General features: G+C 38.4%; 1 protein-coding gene across 3 annotated transcripts; it reads left to right on the top strand.

Annotated features, from left to right (window-relative positions):
• The first annotated feature begins 241 nt into the window (after nucleotides 1–241).
• On the top strand, nucleotides 242–24,085 carry LOC127439285 (SHC-transforming protein 2-like). 3 transcript variants are annotated; one of them, XM_051695520.1, is made up of 15 exons: nucleotides 242–424; nucleotides 1,626–2,137; nucleotides 3,325–4,026; nucleotides 9,388–9,458; nucleotides 12,457–12,517; nucleotides 13,664–13,783; nucleotides 14,062–14,115; nucleotides 14,244–14,295; nucleotides 14,390–14,516; nucleotides 15,449–15,626; nucleotides 16,198–16,291; nucleotides 19,695–19,862; nucleotides 20,163–20,452; nucleotides 20,811–20,964; nucleotides 21,991–24,085. In XM_051695520.1, the coding sequence occupies exons 2-14, from the start codon at nucleotides 2,117–2,119 to the stop codon at nucleotides 20,937–20,939; spliced, it is 2,067 nt and encodes a 688-aa protein (XP_051551480.1). In that variant the 5' UTR covers nucleotides 242–424; nucleotides 1,626–2,116; the 3' UTR covers nucleotides 20,940–20,964; nucleotides 21,991–24,085. The 3 variants fall into 3 exon arrangements, with proteins under 3 accessions (XP_051551480.1, XP_051551481.1, XP_051551482.1); XM_051695521.1 differs by having other exon boundaries at nucleotides 3,781–4,026; nucleotides 21,991–24,082; XM_051695522.1 differs by lacking the exon at nucleotides 1,626–2,137 and having other exon boundaries at nucleotides 3,781–4,026; nucleotides 21,991–24,081.
• Nucleotides 24,086–24,281: the final 196 nt, after the last annotated feature.

Here is a 24,281-nt window from a genome sequence, read left to right as displayed (position 1 = left end):
ATGGTTTCACACCATCTATTTTTTTTTTTAGCAAGTTTTAGCAGTATCTACTAATATTATCATAATTTTTATCATCACAATTTCCCTTTAAAAGTACAATTCATACAGTCAGAGTTTATTTCTTTTGCAACTTGACAAATATATTGACAGTGGTCAAAAAAAAAAAAAAAAAAAAAAACGTAACGATTGGATGTGTCATTGGAGGAGGTGTGCACATACAATGGTGTTGCTTCATGAGCAAGGACACAAGTTTCTAGACTGTGGTTCGAATGGTTTCTCTCACCTTCCAGGCTCAAACTTCACATCTCTGTATCTAAAAACACCTTTATTTGTTCTCAATGTCTAAAGAGTCAGTTTGCATGGGTTTCTAGAACTTGATTTAAGGCTGTTGTTGCAACCTGCTTTGCAAACATCTCTTGCTTTGGTGAGTTGTGATTAATTTGCATTTCATTCTCTTTTTTTCTCTATATTTTCCATATTTCTTGACATGAGATAACTTTTAGGCTATATTTAGTTACTAATAGCATTTTGTGATAAATTGCAGCAAATGTTGCAAATATGTACTCATGTGGATGTGGTAAGTGCAAAGTCTTTAATCAGGAAAATATTAATATAGCATTTTACCCACTTTGACCACAATGTAGCGTGTAGTGTCATGACAATATGCAAAAGGCAGATACTAACATAAAATGTAATGCACACCTAGTAAATGTCACTGATCTATTTATGTACAAGTAACTTTTACATCTGTACATGCCTTTTTTTGGGTAAGGGAAATGTTTTTGACTTTTATTCATTTCAGCTTTTTGGCTATTGACCACAGGTCTTATCAATATACATATTTAGCATTTAATTGCCTTAATCAGCAATTTGCTGAACATTAGCCCCTTTGTATCGATTCTTTTCCCCCCAATTCCTTTATATGACTCTTTGGGAAAATACTCATATTTGTAACTATGTGGAGTGATAAAAGGGACTCCTGTTGCTTATTGTATAATATTGAGCTTTGCATTTAAAGCTTAGCCTAAAATAACGTACTTTTATGATAATCGCATTGCAAATCCATTAAAATAATCATTATTAAAGTACATAGTCATATGCATGAACGTACATCAATATATATGCATATTACATTTTTAATTGTCTTTAAAAACAGTGAAACATTTAGCTAAATATTTAGCTTCTTAACTTTAGCTTTGATTGAATTAAACTTAATATTGTATATTTGTTTACCGCATATTATAATTTTTTTTCACCAAAATAGTTTGAGATCACACAATAATTGGCGGACGCCCAGCAGTATTGCCTCGACCCCCTATTGAAGATGCCCGTTCTAGTGTATAGTTGTTTTTAGAGAGGTGTGACGATTTACATTTAACTCACTTTGTCTTAGTCTAAGATGTAAGATTAGATTATGCAGGTAAATCCTATTTGTCTTTCTAAACAAATGAATGGAGAGTGTAAATAAGGAGAAAGGGTCAGAGTGCTCTAGAATTGAACATTTATGGCTCCCAGAGGGGCCGTGCGGAAACATGATTGAGTGATTAACGATGAAGTCTTGTTTTGTCTTTTTCCTGATACTTTTCTCTTTTGTGTTCTCTTTTGCTGTTTTGCACTCAACAAAGATATTGATCCAAAACTGTGACCCTGCAAGTATACTCTCACTAATTGAAAATGGTCACAGTGACCCCATTCTTGGCACTAAGAGCTGTGTTGATTTACTGTAGGAAAATGCAACACTGATAAACAGGCACATTTGTGAGTCACGAAGCAAGTGTGACTTTGTCAACATCACAGAGCTGAGGTTTACACCAAAATAGTCACTCACTCTGCTACATAGGCAACGGTAATGGAATATTGAGTATTTCGGTTCTTCCTGTTTATCTTGCCTAATGGAGTCTTTGCATTTACATTTTTGGGCTGTTGCGAAAAAAATGTGGCATCAGAGTATAAAGGAAGAGACGTATTTGCCAAACAGGCACCTCGTCTTGCGCAAGTCCTCTAACTGTGACAACTCAGATGTTTGCTTGACTTTGTTGAATTCGACAGCAAGAGAAGACCAGGGAGTTTGATAAATGTTCCATTATACACCAGCAATATGAAGAAATCGTTGTGAATGGAATGCCAATGTTGTGAGGTACTTAAGATATTTTATAATTTTATTGTTTACTAAGGGTCAAGTGTATAATTTTCTATTTTAAAATGCTTTTTTCACATAATATGCAGAGACAGCTGTAAGTAATCCATTTGTAGGTTGATTTCTCCAAAAGGTTTAACCTCTTAGGCACTGTGACGCTAGCAAAGCATTGCTCTGTTTGTTTTAGCATCCCAAACAGCCCAACTTAGCAACATTGACTCAACCAATGGCATTGAGTTTGGGGTGGGACTATCTATTTGTCTGACCAATGGAATATGGGGAGAGTGTTTGGGAAACCTATTTAAAATCAGTCATTATTTTCTCAATGTCATTTAGTGATGCTAGTTGTGCAGAAACTACACACTTCACCTTTAACTTAGTACTCATGTGTGTGCATTGTGAAAAGACAAGTGACTTTCTGAGATGTTATTGGACAGATCTTCACTCTTGGTCTTGACTTTGCTTTATTTTGTAGCCTAATCAATAATTTCCATTGGTGAGCTGAAGTGCGCAATTTCTGTTCTGCTAGCTTTAGCAAACTGCCACTAGTGCCACAGTGTTTATACTTTTGGGGGGAATCAACCTACGAATGGCTTACTTACAGTTGTCTCTGCATATTAAACGGGGTTAGGAGAAAAAAAAAAAGAAAAAAAAAATTACACATTATATAATAGATGATAGATAATCTTCACCTACTGCTGCGGCACTGAATACATGGATTTTTACATGTTGGTATATGTACAACAGTATGTGCATGATGCTATAAGGAGGTACACAGGCAGTTGTGCATTAGCTAATGTTGACTGAATGCAGCTGGGTTGGGCAGGGCTAATAGACAAACCATAACACTATGACATCATCAACAGAGAAGGGGGAGCAGGGCTGAGAGAGATAGAGAATGAAGAAGAGAGGGAGGGACCAAACGTGCCACTGTAAGGGACAGAGCAAGCCGTCAGATAGCAGAGAGAAAGAGAGAGGGGGAGCGAGAGGACGAGTGTGTGTGCAAGAGGACACAGGGCTAGACTCACTCCACAGACAGAAGATTCACCTCTCAGTGTATTCTTGTGGATTTCTCCATTGCTTCCATTGCATCTTTCCTTTTCCCCTTTCCCTAACCATCCCCCCTTCCCCTCCCTCCCCCACTGTCCTCTCTGCTCTGGACTGCTCCTCCGGGCATGCTACTTAAGCCCAAGTATGGCCGCTTCCGGAACGACTCTGTGACCTCCTCCGACGACCTGATGCAGAGCCTAGCCATGAGTGGGAAGGTGGTGGCCACACCGGTGGCCTCCTCATCCATGTCTGGCTTGGAGCTTCCGTCCCTGGAGACAGCTTCCCTTCCTCCGCCCTCAGCCCAGGTGCTGGCCGACTCGCCTGGGCTGGATGGCGAGCAGGAAAGCACTACCACTTTCTGTATGCTCATCCCCAAGATGCCTCAGTGGAAGTTCTCCAACTCGCTACTTAGTCGAAGCCCCTCCAATAGCAGCTCCAGTTCTGGTTCCAGCAAGGACTCTGGCAGGGCTACTGCAACCGAGAGTCCTGCACCCACTTCTGGGGGTGCAGCTGCTGCCAGCGGTCCTGTGGCTAGTCTTGCTGCTGTATTCAACTCCTGTGACCCTGTTTGTGTGGACCCCTGTTCCCTACAGGCTGTTAGGCGGCAGAGGGCCATCGGGCGTTCACCCAGTCCCAGAGAGTCCGGTGCAAGGGCCACCAAGGGGAGTCCAGGGGGCTCTGGGAACTTCAAGATAGGGATGAGCCGGAGGACCAGGGTGGAGGGTATGTGGCTGGGAGATAACTTCACCCAGAAGGGCAGCTTTATCAATAAGCCATCCCAAGGGTGGTTGCACCCAGACAAGAAGATCAGCAGCACTGGGGCTTCCTATATCATCAGGGTAAGTTCCACTTTTATCAGTTCGCAATCTAACCATGATTTCTGCTTACATTTGTTTTGCAGGTTTCAATATGGCTTCACTGTAGTCTCATCTATAGATAATCTGACAATGTATAACCTGTTTAAATTCATTGTAGTTCTGAGGAAGCAAAGAGGGATTTGTTTGCCATTGCATGAATTCAACTGTAAGCTTGTACACAACAGCAACATCTTACAAATGGGTTGGCATATGATACAAGAACAATGAGGCACTCTTTGCTGCAGCATACTGGTTATAAGTGCCATTGCTTGAGGAGAAAGGAGAAATATATAATTTAATCCAGATATATTGCTTTGTGTGGTACAGTGACTGTGTCAGAGCAGGGGCAGGCATGGGTAAACAAACTGCAGATATAAACAGCTAAACTACAGTATAACTGAAGGGAGGTGGGAGGGTGGAGGTGAGTCCTTGTTTATGAAAGGAAATGGATTGAGTGTTTGCTTTTCCAAAATGTATATTTGATCCCCAGATGGAAATTGCAAAATTCTTAACATTTGCCATTTGGTATCAGTACAGCCTTATGTAATATTTGAATATGTTTTCTGTTAGGAATAATAATAAAATTAGTTTCTTAGACCAGGGCTGTCACCACCATGGACTTTTAAGGGGATGTTCCCCTCCCCCACAAATTAGTGGTCAACTGATGGGGGATCAATGGTTGATTTTTAAACTATTACATTTTATGTGACCCCCAACCATTAGTATGTGGTTACAATCTTGTCTTAAACCCTTATATTAGGTTGTAATCGAAGCAAAATAATGTAATTTTATGTGTTTCAACATATTTACAACTGCATGCATTTCTGTTGTAAGGCCAGTATTAGCAAAACCACAGATTCTTTTAGGAGTTACATGTTACTGATGTGACATTCTCTTTAAGTTAGCATTGCATGCTAATGTAGAGGCAGATTCATATGTACCAAGAGACAACACATTTCAAGATTTCTGAGCTCACATTGAATCACTGAATTTTTTTCCCCAAAACATTAATTGTTAACTTAAGTTATAAGTTGCTGAAGAAGACAAATCCTGCAATAATATCTCCACAAAACAACACATAGGCTAACCAAAGACATGCTACTCATGGAGTTTGTGAAATGCTGTTGACATAAGTCAATTTCTTTGGCCTCTGGGCGTCATCTTGATCAATCAAGGGTTACAAACGTTGGCAGGCTATTTGACATCAATGACAGCGATCCTCTCTCAACCCATTTTCTCTCCCCTTAGCCCATGCATTCTCCTAATCCCTCTCCATTAGCCCAGACTGGGCCTGCGCACACTCCTTAATTACATTACACAGGCACCATTCATTAGTTTATTCAATTACGTTTAATCACAGTCATTTGTATCACATGTGTAGCAGAGGATAGGGGGTATTATGAATGTTTCTTTAATTTCAAAGGTTCAATGCTCTCTGCAGCCAATAAAAATTATGTTTACCGCACAAAACAATTCTTGGCCTCATTGCTAGCAAATCAGTATTTAATGTGTATTTTATATATTTTACTTATTTTACTTTATTTTAACCATTTTCTTCTTACCTTGTGTCATTTTGTTCATGGGTTTTGGTTCATGTTAGCATTTGTCTAATATGACTAGCTTCTACCAGATTGTGTTTGAGTTTAAGTAGAGTTTTATTGGACGCTGAGACTTTGATGTCTACAACAAGCAATACGATATGGAAATCATTATGATTTTTTTCTTTATTTAAAGTTCATAAGATTTAGTTTACTATCAAAGTGGTAAGTTGCATTTTATTATTTTCATTTGGAATCGTTTTTGTCCCTGCTGTCTGCATTGCAACCTTTTGAGAACAGACATGCGGCCCATTTTTTAGTTGCAACACCAGTTGACAACCACTACTTTAGATATACCACAATTTCTGTGAGTGTATAGGAGTTTTGTGCAAACTGTCACATAAACCCAAATAACATATTGTGCTTCCAACCTAATTAGTTCGACTACTAGATGACAAGCTCTCTTAGAACAGAAGTTTATGAGGAACAGTAATTTAAAAGCAGCCCACAAATTACATAAGTTACATCTCCAATATAGGAAGGAAAATTCTCACTACTCATTTCCTCAAATGCAAACATTTCCTGTCCCATCCTCTTCTAAGAAAAACATGCAGATGTAAATTTAAAGGTGATGTGTGTTATTTCTGCTCCACTAACATCACCAAATGGAATTGCAAAAATATTGAATTTTCAAACAGATTTCTTGAACATTGCCCCTGTCTGCCATTGGTTGGCCAAACAGATAGTCCCGCCCCAAACTCTCACCATTGGTTGAGGCAATGTTGCTTTGTTGGGCGTCTGAGACCATCAATCCACGCATTTTATCACGTTGTTTGTTGAGCGCGTTACAACTCACCACGTGCCCCACCGAGAGCGAGAACCACATTATGGCGACCATGAGGAGGTTAACCCAACGTGTCTCTACCCACCCTAGCAACCGGACCAATTGGTTGCTTAAGAAGCCTGACTGGAGTCACTCAGCACGCCCTGGATTCAAACTTGCGACTCCAGGTGTGGTAGTCAGCGTCTTTACTTGCTGAGCTCCTCATTCCCCAGTAATAGAAATATAAATACATTTCAGGTTCAAGGTATTATTTTATTATTTGTGAACCTGCAGAGTTGCGTTCACAATGCATGTTAAGCTCGAACTGTTTCTTGGAAACAAAGCAAACTTAACTCCGAGCACCTCCTGAGAATGTCTTCAGAATGTCTCATAGATGATATTATTCTTGCAAACTGTTTTCAGATGAATGAAATAGAGAGAGTGGGAACTCTTTACATGCGCGTGTTCCACGAGAGACACTTGCGCGTCATGCCTCTGAACAAACAGCGAATCAGACCTGTGCATTTATGGCTTTTCTGTCGTAATAAAGTGTGTTTTTTCAAGAGTGTGTCTTTGTGTCTAACAGCATTTCTTGTTATGTGTCACTGCGAGACGTCTTGCAGGTCACTTACCACAGTGGCGAGAAGATGAGCAAAATTTCACTCCACTGCATGAAATAGGCAACCCGCATTTGACGGGTTGTGACTCGGCGGGTGCTAATTTCAAACACTGGGCTTCTATTTAATATATTTGCCGACTTCCCAGCTCCATGGTTGTCATTTCCCGATCGTTTTGTCATTTCATATCATCGAATAAGAAGCTGGATTCAGTCTCGTGATCAACATCGTCCTATGCCCAGCCCTATGTTTGCATTGCATTTACAGTCCCGTGAAAACAAGGGATGCTGCAGCACCCCCAGCACCCCCACTTTCCACGTCCCTGCTACTACCGGTTACGGTGAAGAGCTGCAAACTTCTGGCAAACACTTGCTGCGAATTACAAGCTCATTTACATGTAAAAATAATGAGTGGGAAATTTACGGCAAGTTCGTCAGAACTCTAGATTTTTTGTAAGGGCATTTCTTCCATGTGCCTTAATTAATTTCTTGGAAACATGTTTTAGAACGTCGTAGAAACATTTGCCATGATGAGAACGTTATTATGAAGAATATGAATTCATCACACAGCATTTGGTGTGACAAAGAAGTCTTTCAGAAAAAGAGGGAGAGAGAGAAAAATAGAAGGAAGAAGTCTCATCACACTAATTGAAAACTTCCCGCTGTCAGCTAACCATCATCATTTTGGAATTCAACAGCCTGAGTCACCATTCACTTTTATTGTATGTAAAAGTGCGGCCTGTACATTCTTCAACATTTCTCCTTTTGTGTTCCATTGAAAAAAAATAAGCCATACAGGTTTGGTACGACATGAGGGTGAGTAAATGATGACAGAATTTAAATTTTTGGGTGAACTATCCATTTAAGACACTTTGGTTGTGCATTGCACTCACGCTTTGTGCCTTATGAAAGGAGTGAGTGTAGAAAACATGAGAATGTAACACTAAGGGACCGATTTATATTCATACAGAACATTTTCAAGGTCAGTATCAGTTGTTAGGTACTTCCCCAAAAACACTTTTGCATTTGTTAAAGAAAAAACACAGAAGAATGTGATTTCCAAGAAGGACAAAGCCAAGAACTAGTTGGCCTAAATGTTGACATGAAAAATTTTTTCCCCCGCTTTTTTTCCCCGTCTTACTCCTCAATTATTTTATTTTACCTTCATTCAAACATGCAAGTCAGCTAAAGGGATAGTTCACCCAAAATTGAAAATTCTTTCATTATATACTCACCTACATGTTGTTCCAAACCTGTTTTACTTTCTTTATTCTATGGAACACAAAAGGAGATGTTGGGCAGAAAGTCAGTATGTCTGTATACAATGAAATAAATGGTGACTGAAGCTGTTAGTCTCTAACATTCTCCTTTAGTGTTCCACTGAGGAAAAAAAATCATACAGGTTTTAGGTGAGTAAATGATGACAGAATTTTCAATTTTGTGAGAACTATCCCTTTAAGAACAAGATTAATTGTTTACAAAGACAGCCTGGCCTAAATGCAGTTAGTCATTTATGGGGCAATCACTTTGACTCAGCCACCATAGGTTGTGGGCATCTACAATCCTTTACCTTTCATAAGGCATCAACAATGGTCTGAGATTACCCCCAAAAAGCATCGGTAACCACAAACACACATCCACAGCACTTTTATTCAGACATGTCGCACTATGAAAGTGGGGGTGGGCACAGAAGATGCATTACCATCTTGCACTATGTTCCTGTGACCCTCTTGGACGCATTAGTGACTAACTACCAAATGGATATTCCCCAGTACCTTCAGCAGAGCACTTTCAGCATGTCCCAAAAGGGCCGAATTGCAGTCATACCTCTTACCAGTCCACCCCCACCAGCCATGATGCGGTTATTGCCGTCAATCTCCTCACACTTTGCGGTAATTACCCTCTCCAGCGCAGCTATTAGGCTGTCCTTTTCGGAACTGCCGAGAACAAGCTGCTTTGCCAAAATTATAAGTTTAGTATTTATCTCTAATTGCATGCTGTTAGGCTACAGGCACACATATGCAACACTGCATGCACCCTGCTGTCATTATTGTGCAGTTGTGCTGGAAAACCACTCTTGTTTGTGTGTGTGTGTGTGTGTGTGTGTGTGTGTGTGTGTGTGTGTGTGTGTGTGTGTGTGTGTGTGTATTTTGTGGTTGTGAAAGTGAGACAAACAATTGTTGCTGTTGTTTTGCCTCGAAGCATCTAAATCATGGACCCTGGCTCTTGCCAACAGGAATTAGATACATATTTCCATGATGCAATGATGACCTCTGGGAAATTAAATCTAATTAAGCATTATGAAAGTAATGTGTTCTCATTTTATGTTAATTTCTTTTTTCTTTTTTCTTTTTTTGTTGTTGCAGTATATGGGTTGCATTGAGGTTCTGAAATCCATGCGATCTTTGGACTTCAGCACTAGGACACAGGTCACAAGGTAAATTTGGGGTGTTGTTTGGATTGCACTGAATCTGGATCAGTTTTTAGCCCAATATATTTTTTTAAGTTTTACATCTAAATTATTTAGTTTAGTTTAGTTTCGGTTTGGGTTTTGATCTTGATTTTGTTTTGTTTTATTAACTTTGTTTCAAAAATTAGTTTTGATCTGTTATGTTTTGTTTTGTATTTTTTGTTCTGTTTTGATCTGTTTATGTTTTGTTTGATCTGGTTTTGTTTTGTTTTATCAGTTTGTTTTATTAATTTAGTTTTTTGTTTTGTTTTGTTCCGTTTTGTTTCAGTTCAGCTGAAACTTCACATCCTTTAGATGGTGTGGTTTAACTCAGATTGTGCAACGATCTCGCAATGTTTTCGGTTTATGATTTTTTTTATTTTTTATGTGTATGGCATTGACAGATAATGAAATCAGAATTAATTGTGACACTGAGCTATGTTTATCTGAGTGATTTTTGCAGTTTACTCTAGGTGTGATTCATTAACTCTGTCTGTACTTGTGTATGTGTGCATTCATATAAGTCAGCATACATGCAGTAGGTCATATGTGTGTTTATATATATCTGTGCGACCATGTGCATTCTTCCTGGGGAGCAGAAGGGCGGAGCTCCAAAGTCCCGAGGGCAACAGCAAACTCCCTCTCCCTGCCCTTGCTCATCGATCGGCAGTAACCTGAACCCTACGGCCCACGATGGGCTAAAGTGCAGATAGAACAGGCGAGATGGAGACGGAGTGATACAGCCATGTATTATTAAGGACTCCCACTAATGACTATGAAGGCCTGCAGGGACACAAAGATGATGCAGATTGCATGGGTGGAGTTTGAGTTGATAAACAGAGAGGACTGGAGAAGAGTGGTTTGTTTTGAGTCAAGATCTGCAGTCTGTTATGACATCACTGAAGAAGTGCAGGCTGGTAATAATGGGAATGCTTGGAACCGACGACCCTAGAATCTATTTTGCAGGAGAAACTGCTTGTAAATCAGCTGATGTGCGGCGCTCCGGGGAAAGAGAGAGTGTGGGTGGGCTTTCTCATCCATCATTGTCATATAGTGCAGCCAACAGGCAATTTCTGTAAAGTCCAAGAAGCAAAACATACACAGACACATTGTCATCTTACAACAACGAATACTTACCCAAAACACACTTACACAATCACAATCATCAAAATCACATTTTGCCCTTTTATATCATTTATTGGAAAGATTCTCTGTAAAGCCCTGTACTGGGACAGTTGGCACGTTTAAAATATAAATGGGTTATTTGATAGGAGACTGGCGTTTCGAAGTCACTCAGTCCTCTGTAGTTCTCATAACCCATGATGTCCTTCTGCAGAGTTTGCCAAACTCTCCAAACCCTCCACTGTCATAACACAGTTTCACAAATTTTGTGGTACTTTTATTATTGCTCATGCATCAGGCTATAATTAGATTTTCAGTGGGCCGTTCTGTTCCGTTTCGTAAACATCGAACATTCAGCCTTTCAAAGTATACTCTTTTGACGGCAACTTCTATTTTTAGTTTTTAATTTGTTTTGAACCACAAATACCTCACACGCACCTCCACTATTATAATTTTTTTATCTGTATTTTGTTTTGTTTGTTTTGCCTCATTAGTTTTGTTTTATCAGCGTTGTTTGTTTGTTTTTGTTTTTTGTTCTGTTTTGAAACGTTTTGTAATGTTTTTGTTTTGATCTATTTTTGTTATGCTATGTTTTTTTTTGTTTTTTTTTTTTTGTAGTTTTGCTTTGCTTTGTTTTGTTTTATTAGTTTTTTTTTCTGTTTGAAATGTTCTGTTATGTTTTTGTTTTGGTCTGTTTTTGTTTTGTTCCATTTTTATCTGTTTTTGTTTAGTTTTTGTTTGTATTGTTTTTCTTAGTTTTGATCTGTTTCTGTTATGTTATGAGCCTACACGAACACGTTTGATGCATGCACAATATATACTGCTTTGTAATACTCTTTTTGCACAGTCAACGCCAGATGCATGCAACAACGACACGCAAAGATGCAAACTGTCCACATGTCTATAAAAACCAGGCAACCCATGGTCAGTCCACACATACTGTGTTGATGACTAAATTTGCATCCGTGCATTGTGTGAGTTGTACCGGTACGCGGAAAAACAAAGTATTCTTTGGCCTTAAGGGTTAAGGGAGAACAAACCCCTACCCCTAAGTATTAAAATTTTATTCTACGGACATAACTGATACCTCAAATTGTGTAGCTTGTTGAGGTGAGGTGTTGAGGCTATTAATTAAACTGATCAGACTTACTAGTTTCACCTGTTGGACGATAAAACGGGTGAAACTAACAATAAAGGAGGGACCAAAGCCATATTTTGGGACTAGACTTGAGATTGAGACTCGAACCAGAAAGTAACCACCTAACAACACACTAACAACACATTAACAACCACTGAGAACACTTTAGCAACTGCATAGCAACACTTGGGCAATAACCCAGAACACCTTAGCATTGTGGTCACGAATTTTGCACAGCAAGCACCACTCACATTTTCTTCAGAAAATGTAGAAAACATAGTTTTGGTTTTGGAAAGGACTCTGAAAGCATGACTGAATTGATAATGCAGATATGGAGCGTTGATAGTACATTTTGGTCTGTTCTTGTTAGTTTACCTCTAAGCACAGAACACGGTGTTAAACTTTGTGTTGACATTAAACTGATACGGATGGCTGTTTGTTGACCTGGTTTGTTTGAGTAAGCACTATTCTAGCATTCAGACTGTTCAATTGGATGTTTGTCCTGTTTGTGTGAATGTTCAGGCTCATTCCTGATGTACTTTCACACCGTGGCCTCGCTTAAACATATGAAAATTGGATATATGGAACATATGGATATTGTTTATTATGGGTTTTGTGGGTGACTGAAGAGATTTGGTAAATCTTCTCTCATACTGCTCTCTCTGTCTTTGTGTTTGTGTGTGTGTGTGTGTGTGTGTGTGTGTGTGTGTGTGTGAATGGACACAGGGAGGCCATCAACAGGTTGTGTGAAGCTGTACCTGGAGGAAAAACTGCCTGGAAGAGGAAAGTAAGAAATTCTCCCTGATCATTTTTTCATTTCGAAAATACTTTATCCTCACCTAGTTAAATATGCAAAGACAACTCAAATTAAGACATTTGTGGTTGATTTATCAGAAAGTTTACATTGTGGCTCTGTGGCATTATCAAACATTTAACTGTTTATTCAAGCATTCCAACCAGCCCAACAAAGCAGCATTGGCTCAACCTATGGCTTGAAAAGTTTGGGGCAGGATTATCTCTTTGCTGACCAATGGAAAATGGGAAGAGGGTTCAGGAAACTTGCTTGAACACAATTATTATTTTTGCTATTGTGATTGGTGACATTAGCAGTGCAAAAATGTCACTTTCAGATTAAAACTTTACACTCTTCAGCAGTATTTTGATCTTATTTTCCAGTAAAATGAATAAACATCCTTAAAACAAGTTGAGAAGCAAAATTGTCTGACATAATAAGACTTGTTTTCAAAAATATATCTTGAAATATGTTTATTTTTCCCCCATTGGCAAATTTTACCAATTTTTTTTTTTTTTTTTTTTTTTTTTTACCAATTTTGTTATCCAGTAAAAATACCTAAACATCCTGAAAGCAAGAGGAATTTACCTGAGAAGCAAAAAAATGTGTAAGATAAGAAGACTTGTTTTCAGGGAATATATCTTCAATTAAGTTTAATTTTCTTACCCCACTGGCAAATCGTTTTTTTCATGTTTAAAGCATTAACCTAATTAAGACTCATTTTTGTTATAAAAAAAAAAAATAAAAAAAAAAAACTATTTTCAAGAGTAAAAAAAAAGACACACACACATGCTTAATTCAAGATTTGTTCTCAAAAACAAGTCTTAATATATTTTTTCAATTTTGACTCTCTAATAAATAAAAATATCTGGATATTTTACTGGAAAACAGGACAAAAATACAGAGGAAGAATTTTTGCAGTGTAAAGGTTTAATCGTAAGCCACACAAAATTTTGTCAGATTTATACTTAAAACAATAAAAGCTATTTGATAATGGGGTAAGACATTTTCTGAAAATTTTGCTTCTCAATTTGTAGATATTTTTACTAGAATGTATTTATTTATTTTTATTTTTTTTGCATTGCTCACATAGCCTAAAAAATCACAAACGCTCATTTTACTGCCCTGTCCCATTTCTAGGCCGCCAACAGAACCCTCCAGTCCATCATGGGGAAGAGTAACCTGCGTTTTGCTGGAATGAGCATCGGCGTCAACATCTCCATCGATGGCTTGAGTTTGCTCGTCCCCACCACACGACAGGTCAGCCCTTCCCACTACCTCCCTCAGAATGAGTGATATCAGCAGCTATATTAAACAAAACTGATTCAACGAATCATCACAACACTACCTTTTCGATTTCTTTAATATATCTTATATTGTTTTGTATTTTGTGTATGCAGAACACGCAATGCAGCTGTTAGTCTATAGATGATTATATCTTGGTTGTTTTGCCTTCTCCATACTGAAGTAATGCTGACTTTATTGATTTGAAGTGATGCAAGTGTCACAGCCTGTCTCTCTTTAACTCACACTTTCAGGTGATTGCTCACCACCCCATGCAGTCCATCTCTTTTGCATCTGGTGGAGACTCGGTAAGGCCACTAAAATACTTATATGTGCTTAATGCCTCTAGTAGCTCTGAACACTTCTCTCAGGTCAGTTTACAACGTGTCAGCCAATCAGCTCTGATGCTCACTCTGAGTTTCATCCTATGTTTCAGGATACGCCTGATTACGTCGCTTACGTAGCCAAAGACCCTGTCAATCAAAGAGGTACTTTTATTCTTTTGTTCACGTACATTACACAAATATGCTGAGGATCGTACCGTAGCCACATTTCTCATGTGTTAATCACTTGTTCCTTTAGCGTGTCATATCCTGGAGTGCTCTGACGGTCTTGCCCAAAATGTGATCAGTACCATCGGTCAGGCCTTCGAACTGCAGTTTAAACAGTATCTACACAGTCCACCTAAAGCCATTCCCACTGTGGACAGGTAAGATTGCACTTCAACACAATGATTGGCCATAAAGCATTGGAGAAAACAACAACAGAGAGTATAGCGACATGCAATATCTACACATATTTTGTGTATGTTTGCATTCTGGCCTATTGATCCATCACAACATGGAAGTGATGGTGGTCGTTTCACCTGCAGTTACTGTAGAGATTCAGATCTGAGAGAATCATTTTTCTTTTGCTGTTTTTATGGTTGAAACAGGATACACACGGTTTGTATTTCAGATCGCCATCCTGTTTTGATCCCGTCCCGAGACGTTATTTAAAGCTAAATTAATTTAAGGAGCTCTCAAAAACCACAAGATAGCTCAGTGTCGCATGAGTGTACAACAGAAAATTTCCTTTTCTCGGGTTCAAGTCGTTGTTATACAGTATTCGCTACCTTCACTGCCAATTTTTTATTTTTTTTTTAATTAATAATTATAATTTTCTTAATCAGTATATTTGTCTCATTTTCCATCTAAACATCCTTAAAACAACATACATTTTCTTGAGGTGCATAAGATATTAAGCTTTGTTCTCAGAGAACATACTGTATGTTAAATGATTATTTTTTTTTTTTTTGTTCTTACCGCATTGAGAAAAAAAATTGATTTTTTCTTATTTTAAACATAGACCTAACTAAATTGTTTAATATTTATACTTAAAACCTTTAACAATGGGGTATAAAAATACAGTTGAAGACATACACAGTATTCTCTAAATGTCTTGTGCAATGTTGCTTCTAGTAGCATAAATTGATATTGTTTTAATATGGGATGTGATATGTTAACCAGAAAACAAGACAAAAATACTGATTAACTAAATGTTTTGTGTTTATTTAGTGTGCTAAATACAATGGTTGTTTATGTCTTACAAAAATAGCACCAGTAATATCTTCATTATGTTTATTTACAATGGTTATGCTAGGAATATACGAACAGAGGAGTCAGCATGGGGTGATGATGAGGAGTCGTCCGAGCACGATTACTACAATAGCATCCCAGGCAAGGAGCCGCCGGTGGGGGGAGTGGTGGACTCCAGACTCAGGCCTCCAGCGGGCCTACTGGGCCACATCCATACACAACCACAGAGCAAAAATGCACACGTAAATACAACTTATTTTAAATATAGAAATACTTATATTAGATTAAGACGTTTCTGAATCTGGTGCGTTCTATAATGAGCTTCAATGTGGTAATGTATTCACAAAGCCCATGTGCCATTTGCAAGAAAGGAGGAATTCTTCAATAATCAATGCATATTTTGAAAATTGCTTGACCTTTTTAACCCTTAACCACGCCTGTCAAACCATTTATCATCATTTTATTTCTTTAAGTACCTTCTGTGAGTTTAATATTGAGTCTGCCAAATGTAAACACAGTGGCACCGATTGATCAGCCAGCCTGAAGCGAATAACTTTAGCTCTGGTTTGGACTGGAAAAAACATTCGTAATTTTGTTTCACTGGCCTGGCTGATTCAATAATAACCTGCATTCTGTCTATGTGACAGTGAATCTAATTTGGATAGTGAATATTATACATTATAGAGAGGCTAGATTTGTTATCATGAAGTCTAAATGAGCTGCTTCGGTAAAATAAGCTAAGTAATGAGGTTCTGACCTATGCTCTGTATTTACAACTACAAACTGAACTCAGACCTGTGCTTATTCTTTTAGATGGGGTCACTGGCCAAAAGAGATGCAAGCAGCCTTGCTGCCACCCACTTGTGTTATGAAGTTCACTGGGACGCAGAGAACAGCAGTAACTCATGTGAGACGCCAGCTGGTTAACAATCAGTATTATGTTACTGTCTTGATGTCTTGTTACTGTGATGTTTTTGAAGGTATGACAACATTGTAAAGGCAAATGGCAACATATTCATAAACATATGATAATGATTCACTCATCGTCATATGTAAGAGTTGGTAGGAGTTCAAAATATTAGAATATATCAATGTATTAAGAATCTTGAATTAAATGGAATAATTCATAATGTTTAAGAAAAATCATTTTTTACGTTGTGGTACAGAGTTGTTATTTGGTAACGTTTCCCAAAATTGTTTGAAATGAAAATGTAAATATTTATGCAGTCAAAAGAATTAAAATAAATAAATAAATCAACTGGGAAAAATATTGCAACGTTAGAACATAATGTTTACCATACACAGCTAAGTTTGGTAGCACTTTTACACAGTCATTTCACCATACATTTTAGGTTTGTAAATATTTTTTTAGAAAAAAGTTAGGTAATTAATATTCTAGGTGGTCTAATCAGGGCTGATGCTAATTTCCAGGGCCTGGGACAAAAGTCAGTCTCTTCCAGTTAGCTATTTTAACTGCACAACTACTTTTAACTAAAGGCCAAAACATACTCTATGCAAGTAGGTGAGCGCAAATGCGTCTAGATACGCAAGCTCAATTTTCTGCGTTTTTACGTTCCAAAATGTGTCAGACCACAATTTATAACACAACGCAAGTACGCGTTGCATTCTCAACGTTGTCACAAGGGGTGCCATAGTTGACATTAATGAGTTAATGTGAACTGTCCGCTTATATGTAGAGTTTTCTATTTCAAGCCAACTACTGTCATTGTGGAGCAAAAGTTTGAAGAGAATATTGCTGAGCAAGTTGGTTAAACTCAATAAATTTATAGCAATTTACCTCAATTATAACACTTCCAGATTAATCACCCTGAATTTTTAATGTAACTCTATCGCCCCCTTGAGCACTGAGGTTTTTCCCCACCAGGGGAACGCAAAAATGCACGTTAAAGGGATAGTTCACCCAAAAATGAAAACTCTCTCATCATTTACTCACCGTCATTCTATCCTAGATGTGTATGACTTTCTTTTTTCTGCAGAACACAATTTATGATTTTTAGAAGAATATTTCAGCTCTGTAGGTCCATACAATGCAAGTGAATGGGTGCCAAGATTTTGATGCTTCAAAAAGCACATAAAGGCATCAATCCATATGACTCCAGTGTTTTAATCCATAATTTCAGAAGTGCTATGATTAGTGTGGGTGAGAAACATCAATATTTAAGTCCTTTTTTGCTTGAAATTCTTCTCCCTGCCCAGTAGGGGGCAATCTGCATGAAGAAGGTGAATCACCAAAAACACAAGAAGAAGAATGTGAAACTGTTTCTCACCCACACCTACTGTATCATAACGCTTTTGAAGATATTGATTTAAACACTGGAGTCTTATGGATTACTTTTATGCTGACTTATGTGATTTTTGGAACTTCAAAATTTTGGCACCCAGTTACTTGCATTGTATGGACCAAAAGAGCTGGAAAATTCTTCTTAAAATCTTAATCTGTGTTCAGCAGATGAAAGAAAATCATACACATCTTGGATGCCATAAGGGTGAGTAAATGATGAGAGAATTTTTTTGGGTAAACTATCCTTTTAAGCATGTTCAACAGGACAGCATGTTGGCAATGCGGTGGCCTAGCACTCATATCTGCAATCACGTGCTTGCGTAGAGTATGTTTTGGCCTTAATACCGTAAAGTATTTTTTCATCAATTGAATGCATTATTTTTTAATTGTCAGAGGACATTCCTAGTGTTAAAGTGCACTCATAATGCGTTCAGACAAAAGTTTTTCACATTTTGTCATGTTGCAGCCTTATGCTAAAACGCTTTAAATAATTTTTTTCCCACATCAATCTACACTCCATACCCCAAAATGACAAAGCAAAAACCAGATTTTTGATAACTTTGCAAATTTATTAAAAAGAACAAAATGTCAAAAATATCACATTGACACACTGGCGGCCAAAAGTTTGGCCAGATTTAGCTGTTTCGGAAGGAAATTGGTACTTTAATTCACCAAAGTTGCATTCAACTGATCAGAAAATATAATCAGGACATTACTGATTTAAAAAAACAGCACCATCACTATTTGAAAAAAGTCATTTTTGATCAAATCTAGACAGCAGCCATCACTCCAACACCTTATCCTTGAGTAATCATGCTAAATTGATCATTTGGTACTAGAAAATCACTTGCCATTATATCAAACACAGTTGAAAGCTATTTGGTTCATTAAATGAATCTTAACATTGTCTTTGTGTTTGTTTTTGAGTTGCCACAGTATGCAATAGACTGGCATGTCTTAAGGTCAATATTAGGTCAAAAATGGCAAAAAAGAAACAGCTTTCTCTAGAAACTCATCAGTCAATCATTGTTTTGAGGAATGAAGGCTATACAATGCTTGAAATTGCCAAAAAACTGAAGATTTCATACAAAGGTGTACACTACAGTCTTCAAAGACAAAGGACAACTGGCTCTAACAAGGACAGAAAGAGATGTGGAAGGCCAGATGTACAACTAATCTCCCATCTCCACACATGATCTCTAGAGCTCAACCAGAGTGACCATCGGGTTCTTGGTCACCTCTCTTACTAAGGCCCTTCTCCCCCAATTGCTCAGTTTGGCTGGGCAGCCAGCTCTAGCAAGAGTCCTGGTTGCTCCAAACTTCTTCTTTTTAAGAATTATGGAGGCCACTGTGCTCTTGGGAACCTTCAATGCAGCCGACATTTTTGTAGCCTTCCCCAGATCTGTGCCTCAACATAATTCTGTCTCTGAGCTCTACAGGCAGTACCTTTGACCTCATGGCTTGGTTTTTACTCTGACATGCATTTTCAGCTGTGAGACCTTATAAAGACAGGTGTGTGCCTTTCCAAATCATGTCCAATACATTTTATTTGCCACAGCTGGACTCCAATCAAAGCGTAGAAACATTTCAAAGATGATCCAGAAAAATGGGATGCACCTGAGCTAAATTTCAAGTGTCATAGCAAAGGGTCTGAGTTCTTATGTCAGTGTTATATTTCATTTTTTTCTTTTTAATAAATTTGCAGTTATCAAAAATCTGGTTTTTGTTTTGCCATTATGGGGTATGGATTGTAGATTGATGTGAAAAAAAAAAAAGCATTTTAGCATAAGGCTGCAACATAACAAAATGTGAAAAAATAAAAATAAAAAACAAAATGAAGGGGTCTGAATACTTTATGAATGCACTGTATGTGATGATATTTCCTCCTATATTTTTATCTGATGCAGAGTTCTTGCATTTATGTTTGATGAAGCTAGTGGTGTAGAAATTGCACACTTCACCTTTAAGGAACTTTTGAGTTTATTTTTTCATGACCACTTATTTGTAGGTTTGACGTCAGATGGTTACTTGCGAGCAGACGGTCAGCCTCCTGGCAGCCGAGATTATGAAGAGCACCTGTATGTAAACACTCAGAATCTGGACAATCTGGAGGCCTCTGCGAATGCCCTGGGAGGACGGAGGCCCGAGAGCCCCAAGAAAGATATCTTTGACATGAGTGAGTCTTACTACATAGTACTGCAATCACTTTATGATGACTGATAATAATTAACGAAAAAGCCTAACGTTCGAATGGGTTTTATCTTAAACCAGCCATTAGATAGTTTGCTGCTTTTGGCTTGTCTCCTAGCATGATCTTACTAGTCTGTTTGCTAGTTTTAAAGGTGTTGTGGGCTCTTGTCAGACCAGCTAAAACAGAGCTTGACCAGCTAAATACCAGATTGGCCAGGATGGGAGACCAGCTAGGCTATACATTATAGGTAATGGTTATAAAATATGAACATTCGCAACCTCACAGGGCCATTTGAGGACGCCTTGCGTCTACACGAAGCTGGGGGAGTTTGTGTATTGGAGGACAAATGGCCGAGTCCACCAAGGCGCCGGGCCCCTGTGGCCCCCACAGAGGACCAGCTCCGACGTGAGATGTGGTACCATGGCCGCATGAGCCGCAGGGACGCTGAAAATCTTCTGGGCCGAGATGGAGATTTCCTGGTGCGGGACAGCGCAACTAACCCGGGCCAGTATGTGCTGACGGGAATGCAATGTGGACTTCCCAAACATCTGCTGCTCGTGGATCCAGAAGGAGTGGTGAGTGTTGCTTTATACTCATAAACATTGTATGTCTTAGGATGTTTCACACTAGAGCTTTTGGTGCTCTTTGAAATCAGACTTTGATTCATTATACAAAGGCAGTTTTCGAACTCAAATTCATGTGTGCACCAAGAAACCACACTTAAGTCCCCTTGAAAAATCAGGGGTTTGGTTCATGTAGACTCCAGTATGGTTCACAATTGGTACCCACAGTTGGCAACAAAGTGGCAATAAATACATGGTAAATTTGCAGCAAACAAAATCATTTTTGATAGTTGACCGATAGTGGTGAACCTGTAACACATTTTGCCACATTTTCTTTGCATGAACTTGCAAATTTTGTCATTTCCACTAGGTTCGGACAAAAGACATGCTTTTTGAGAGCATCAGTCACCTGATCAACTACCACCTAACCAACAAGCTGCCCATTGTTGCGGCAGAGAGCGAATTACACCTCCAACAGGTGGTATGCAGAAAGCATTGACCCCCACTTCAAGCCTTTACACATGGTGAGAGTTTTGAAGTTTTCAAACCTTCAAACACAGAACCAAGAACAGACCTGCTTAAAAGAGCGGCATATGTTGTGTTCTGGATACTGGTCTCCAGCATTGGATGTTGATGTCCTGGTGTCCCCACCATGATTCTGGATTAGCTTAACCAGCAAGATTTCCTTGGTCAACCAGCTTCATGGCCAAGGCCATGCTGGTGAACTAGCATTACTAGTTGATATTGGTCCCCCAGCTAGACCAGGGGTTCTCAGCACTGCTCCAGGAGGGCCAAGGAGTTTACCTTGATTAGCTGGTTCACATGTGTTTGATAAGAGTTGAAGCCAATGCTGTGTTCCAGACTCGGGTTTCTCCAAACTTCTGCTTGAAAATAACCTCTGGAACGGCACTTGAATTTGGACATCTGACTTGTAAAATCTGAGCAGATGATGATACTGTATTTCTTTGCTATCTGTCAGCTGTTTTAGACGATCACAAGCATTTTGTGTACGTGACATAAAACATGCAATTTTCTTAATGAGTCATGGTGCCATCTTGTGGTGTGTATTTTTGACCATGAGGTATAATTGACTGGAACACTTTGAGGTCAGAAGTGGGGAATTTCAGCTCTGTATTGCCAACTCTGATTTTGTCTGAAACATGGCAAATTTGGGAACTTTTCAGTCTTGTTTCCTTATATATCATCTTACGAGCATCAGGTGTGCCTTTATGGTCAGTGATTGCCGATATCATATTGAAATATCCTACATCTGACTTAGAATGGAACGTAGCATAAACTCTGATGGATACTACTGATATTCCAAGAGCAGGGTTTAGAACCCATGAGCTAGACCAGAACTAACCAGCATAGGCCAGCCTAGACCAGCATGAAAATTCATCCTGGTTTAAGCTAGTCTTTTCAGTAGGATACAAATAAAATGATCCAATATTGTTTTTTTAATGCATCCTTTGTAATGTAGCTAACTTTTGGGTTAGTTAATCCATACAAACATTTGAAAGACATCATGATCTTGTGTTTTGTTATTTCAGAGAGCAAGGCCATCCCCTGTGCCGCCAATCTAGAGGCCCCACAATATTGCCTTAAACAGACTCCGAGCTTCCACTGGGACTTGTGGGATATCACTAATCTTTAGGCACTGACCACAAACTACAGCTTTCAGTATGCCTTGCTCAATCGACCCCTTCTTCAACCAACTGGAAGACCCCCACACCCCAACTGAGAGCTTCACATTGGGAAATAAAGTCCTCATAAACCTCTCCCTTCTGCAAATCAGACCCTGCAATTCCCAGCATACTGCTCTTGGATGTAAAAAATGTGAACTTACTTCCTCTACATCCATATGAGCATTTTGTCTTGACTGGGCTGTCGTTTCTAAATGTGATGGCTTCAGTAACTGTGATTGTGATCTTCTCTGATGATCACCTCTTTAGAACTCTGGACATCAGTATCTTGTTGTGCTTATAAAAATGGTCAACAGTTTGTTCTCAGGATGCAGTATTTGACAAGGACATTATAAGCTTAGGAGCTTACTTGCTTTAACTCAGTCAAATGCAGTTTAATTGAATGCACATGTTTAATTTATTAACTCTCAGGACCAAATGTTGGGTCATGCTCATGTGGTGTTACCAGTCCCCACCCCCCAACTTTTTTTCTTTTTTTTTTACAATAGTGATTATTGTGATCCAGAAATGAAGTATAAACATTATATTCAACATATAGAAGACAACCAAACATCTGGATATATTCCATTTCTCTTTTTTGGTTACTCACATAAACAAATGCCCACCGTTTCATTTCAGGTGTACTAGTAATATAGCATCAAAGCTCATAAAATATTATATAAGAAATATTTTACCCAACAATGGAAATTCTGACACATATGACTTTCTTCTGTAGAACATGGAAATGTAGCTCTCTTCCATATAACGAAAGTATACAATGATAATTCACATACGGTGCATCAAGTCGCATTGTACCAGATTTGACGTTAATGATGCCAAATGGCATTGGTTTTTAAGCGTTTCGTAACCAATCGTGTTTGGCTCACTACAGTGTATAAAGAAAAACCTTTTTCAAATCTTCCACACGTTTTCCCTCCACTATCCAAAAGAAGATTCCAGTGCCTTAAAAGTATATATTACAGTGCTTGCAAGGCAGCGCTGTATTGATGTTCTTAAAACATTCTATTTTTCTTCTTTCTGCGATTAATTCCGCTTAAAGCTGATGTAATTTCTGAGCCACTATAGCGCCACCAAACAGAATTCCAAAAATAAACTTTGTTTACAAAACAGCTTTCTGAATACGCCCTCCATCTGCCATTGGTCAAATAAAGAAGTAAACACGCCTCCAACTCACGCCACATTGGTTGAGTAACGTTGATGGGGCAGGTCTCAGCAGGTTGCTCAAAACAAACAGCAGTTTTCATAGCACCACAGAAACACAGTGCTTACAGTTTTCAAGAACATTTACCTATGAATGGCTTACTAATAGTTGTCTCTACATATTAAGCTGGAATAGGAGAAAGTATTTTAACACAGAAAAAGTTACAACAGCTTTAAATTGCTTACAAAGACTTGATTCAGACTTTTTTTTTAAAGATAATTTCAGCATTATGTATCGTTCACACTGATGCATTTTTGCGTCCGCCTGCAAAGTTTTTAAATTGTTTTTCTGTGTAAACATGCGCTAGACAAATGTTTCACTGTTTTTTCAGAGTCTCACACAGGAGTACAGCGTTTTTAAAAAATGCAACTCGAGACATCTTGCTATCTGTGCTACCTATTTTTTTTAAATGCATAGTATTTGCATACTGAACTCCGATTGGTCTTATTAACTGCATTCATTTGCATACTAAATTGTGATTGGTCTTCTCTTGCATCTATTTAACTGTTTCTACACTGCAAAGCTAGTGTTGTATTATTTTATGGTGCCTTGATCCCGCCACGGAATAAAAATAAGACTTTATATCTCACAATTCTAACTTTGTCTTGCAACTGTGAGAAACAAAGTCTCTGTCCATCATAGCGCCATACCAAACTCACGAACTCTCTTATGCTCTGTTTTTGTCTGATATCAAAGCATTCTCAATAAAACTGAACAGGAAGGGGAAAAAATAATTAAAATGTGTTTCTCATTCATTTACACTGGCAGCCAAAAGTTTGGAATAATATACAGATTTTGTCTTATGGAAATAAATTGGTACTTTTATTCACCAAAGTGGCATTCAGCTGATCACAATGTATAGCCAGGACATTAATAACATGAAAAATTGGGGGCCTGGGTATCTCAGTGAGTAAAGACTCTGACTACCACCCATGGA

This window comes from Myxocyprinus asiaticus, chromosome 50 (genome assembly GCF_019703515.2).
Source record: "Myxocyprinus asiaticus isolate MX2 ecotype Aquarium Trade chromosome 50, UBuf_Myxa_2, whole genome shotgun sequence".
Classification (NCBI taxonomy): Eukaryota; Metazoa; Chordata; class Actinopteri; order Cypriniformes; family Catostomidae; genus Myxocyprinus; species Myxocyprinus asiaticus.
Note: the sequence above shows the minus strand (reverse complement) of the source record. Positions and strands in the feature narration are given on the sequence as shown.

What these genes read in the sequence shown, in the direction of transcription:
- LOC127439285 (XM_051695520.1), top strand. Translation starts at nt 2,117, where the DNA reads ATGGAATGCCAATGTTGTGAG. An exon ending in AGAGAACAGCAGTAACTCAT is followed by an intron (nt 16,292 to 19,694) that starts GTGAGACGCCAG and finishes ACTTATTTGTAG; the next exon opens with GTTTGACGTCAGATGGTTAC. An exon ending in TCGTGGATCCAGAAGGAGTG is followed by an intron (nt 20,453 to 20,810) that starts GTGAGTGTTGCT and finishes CATTTCCACTAG; the next exon opens with GTTCGGACAAAAGACATGCT.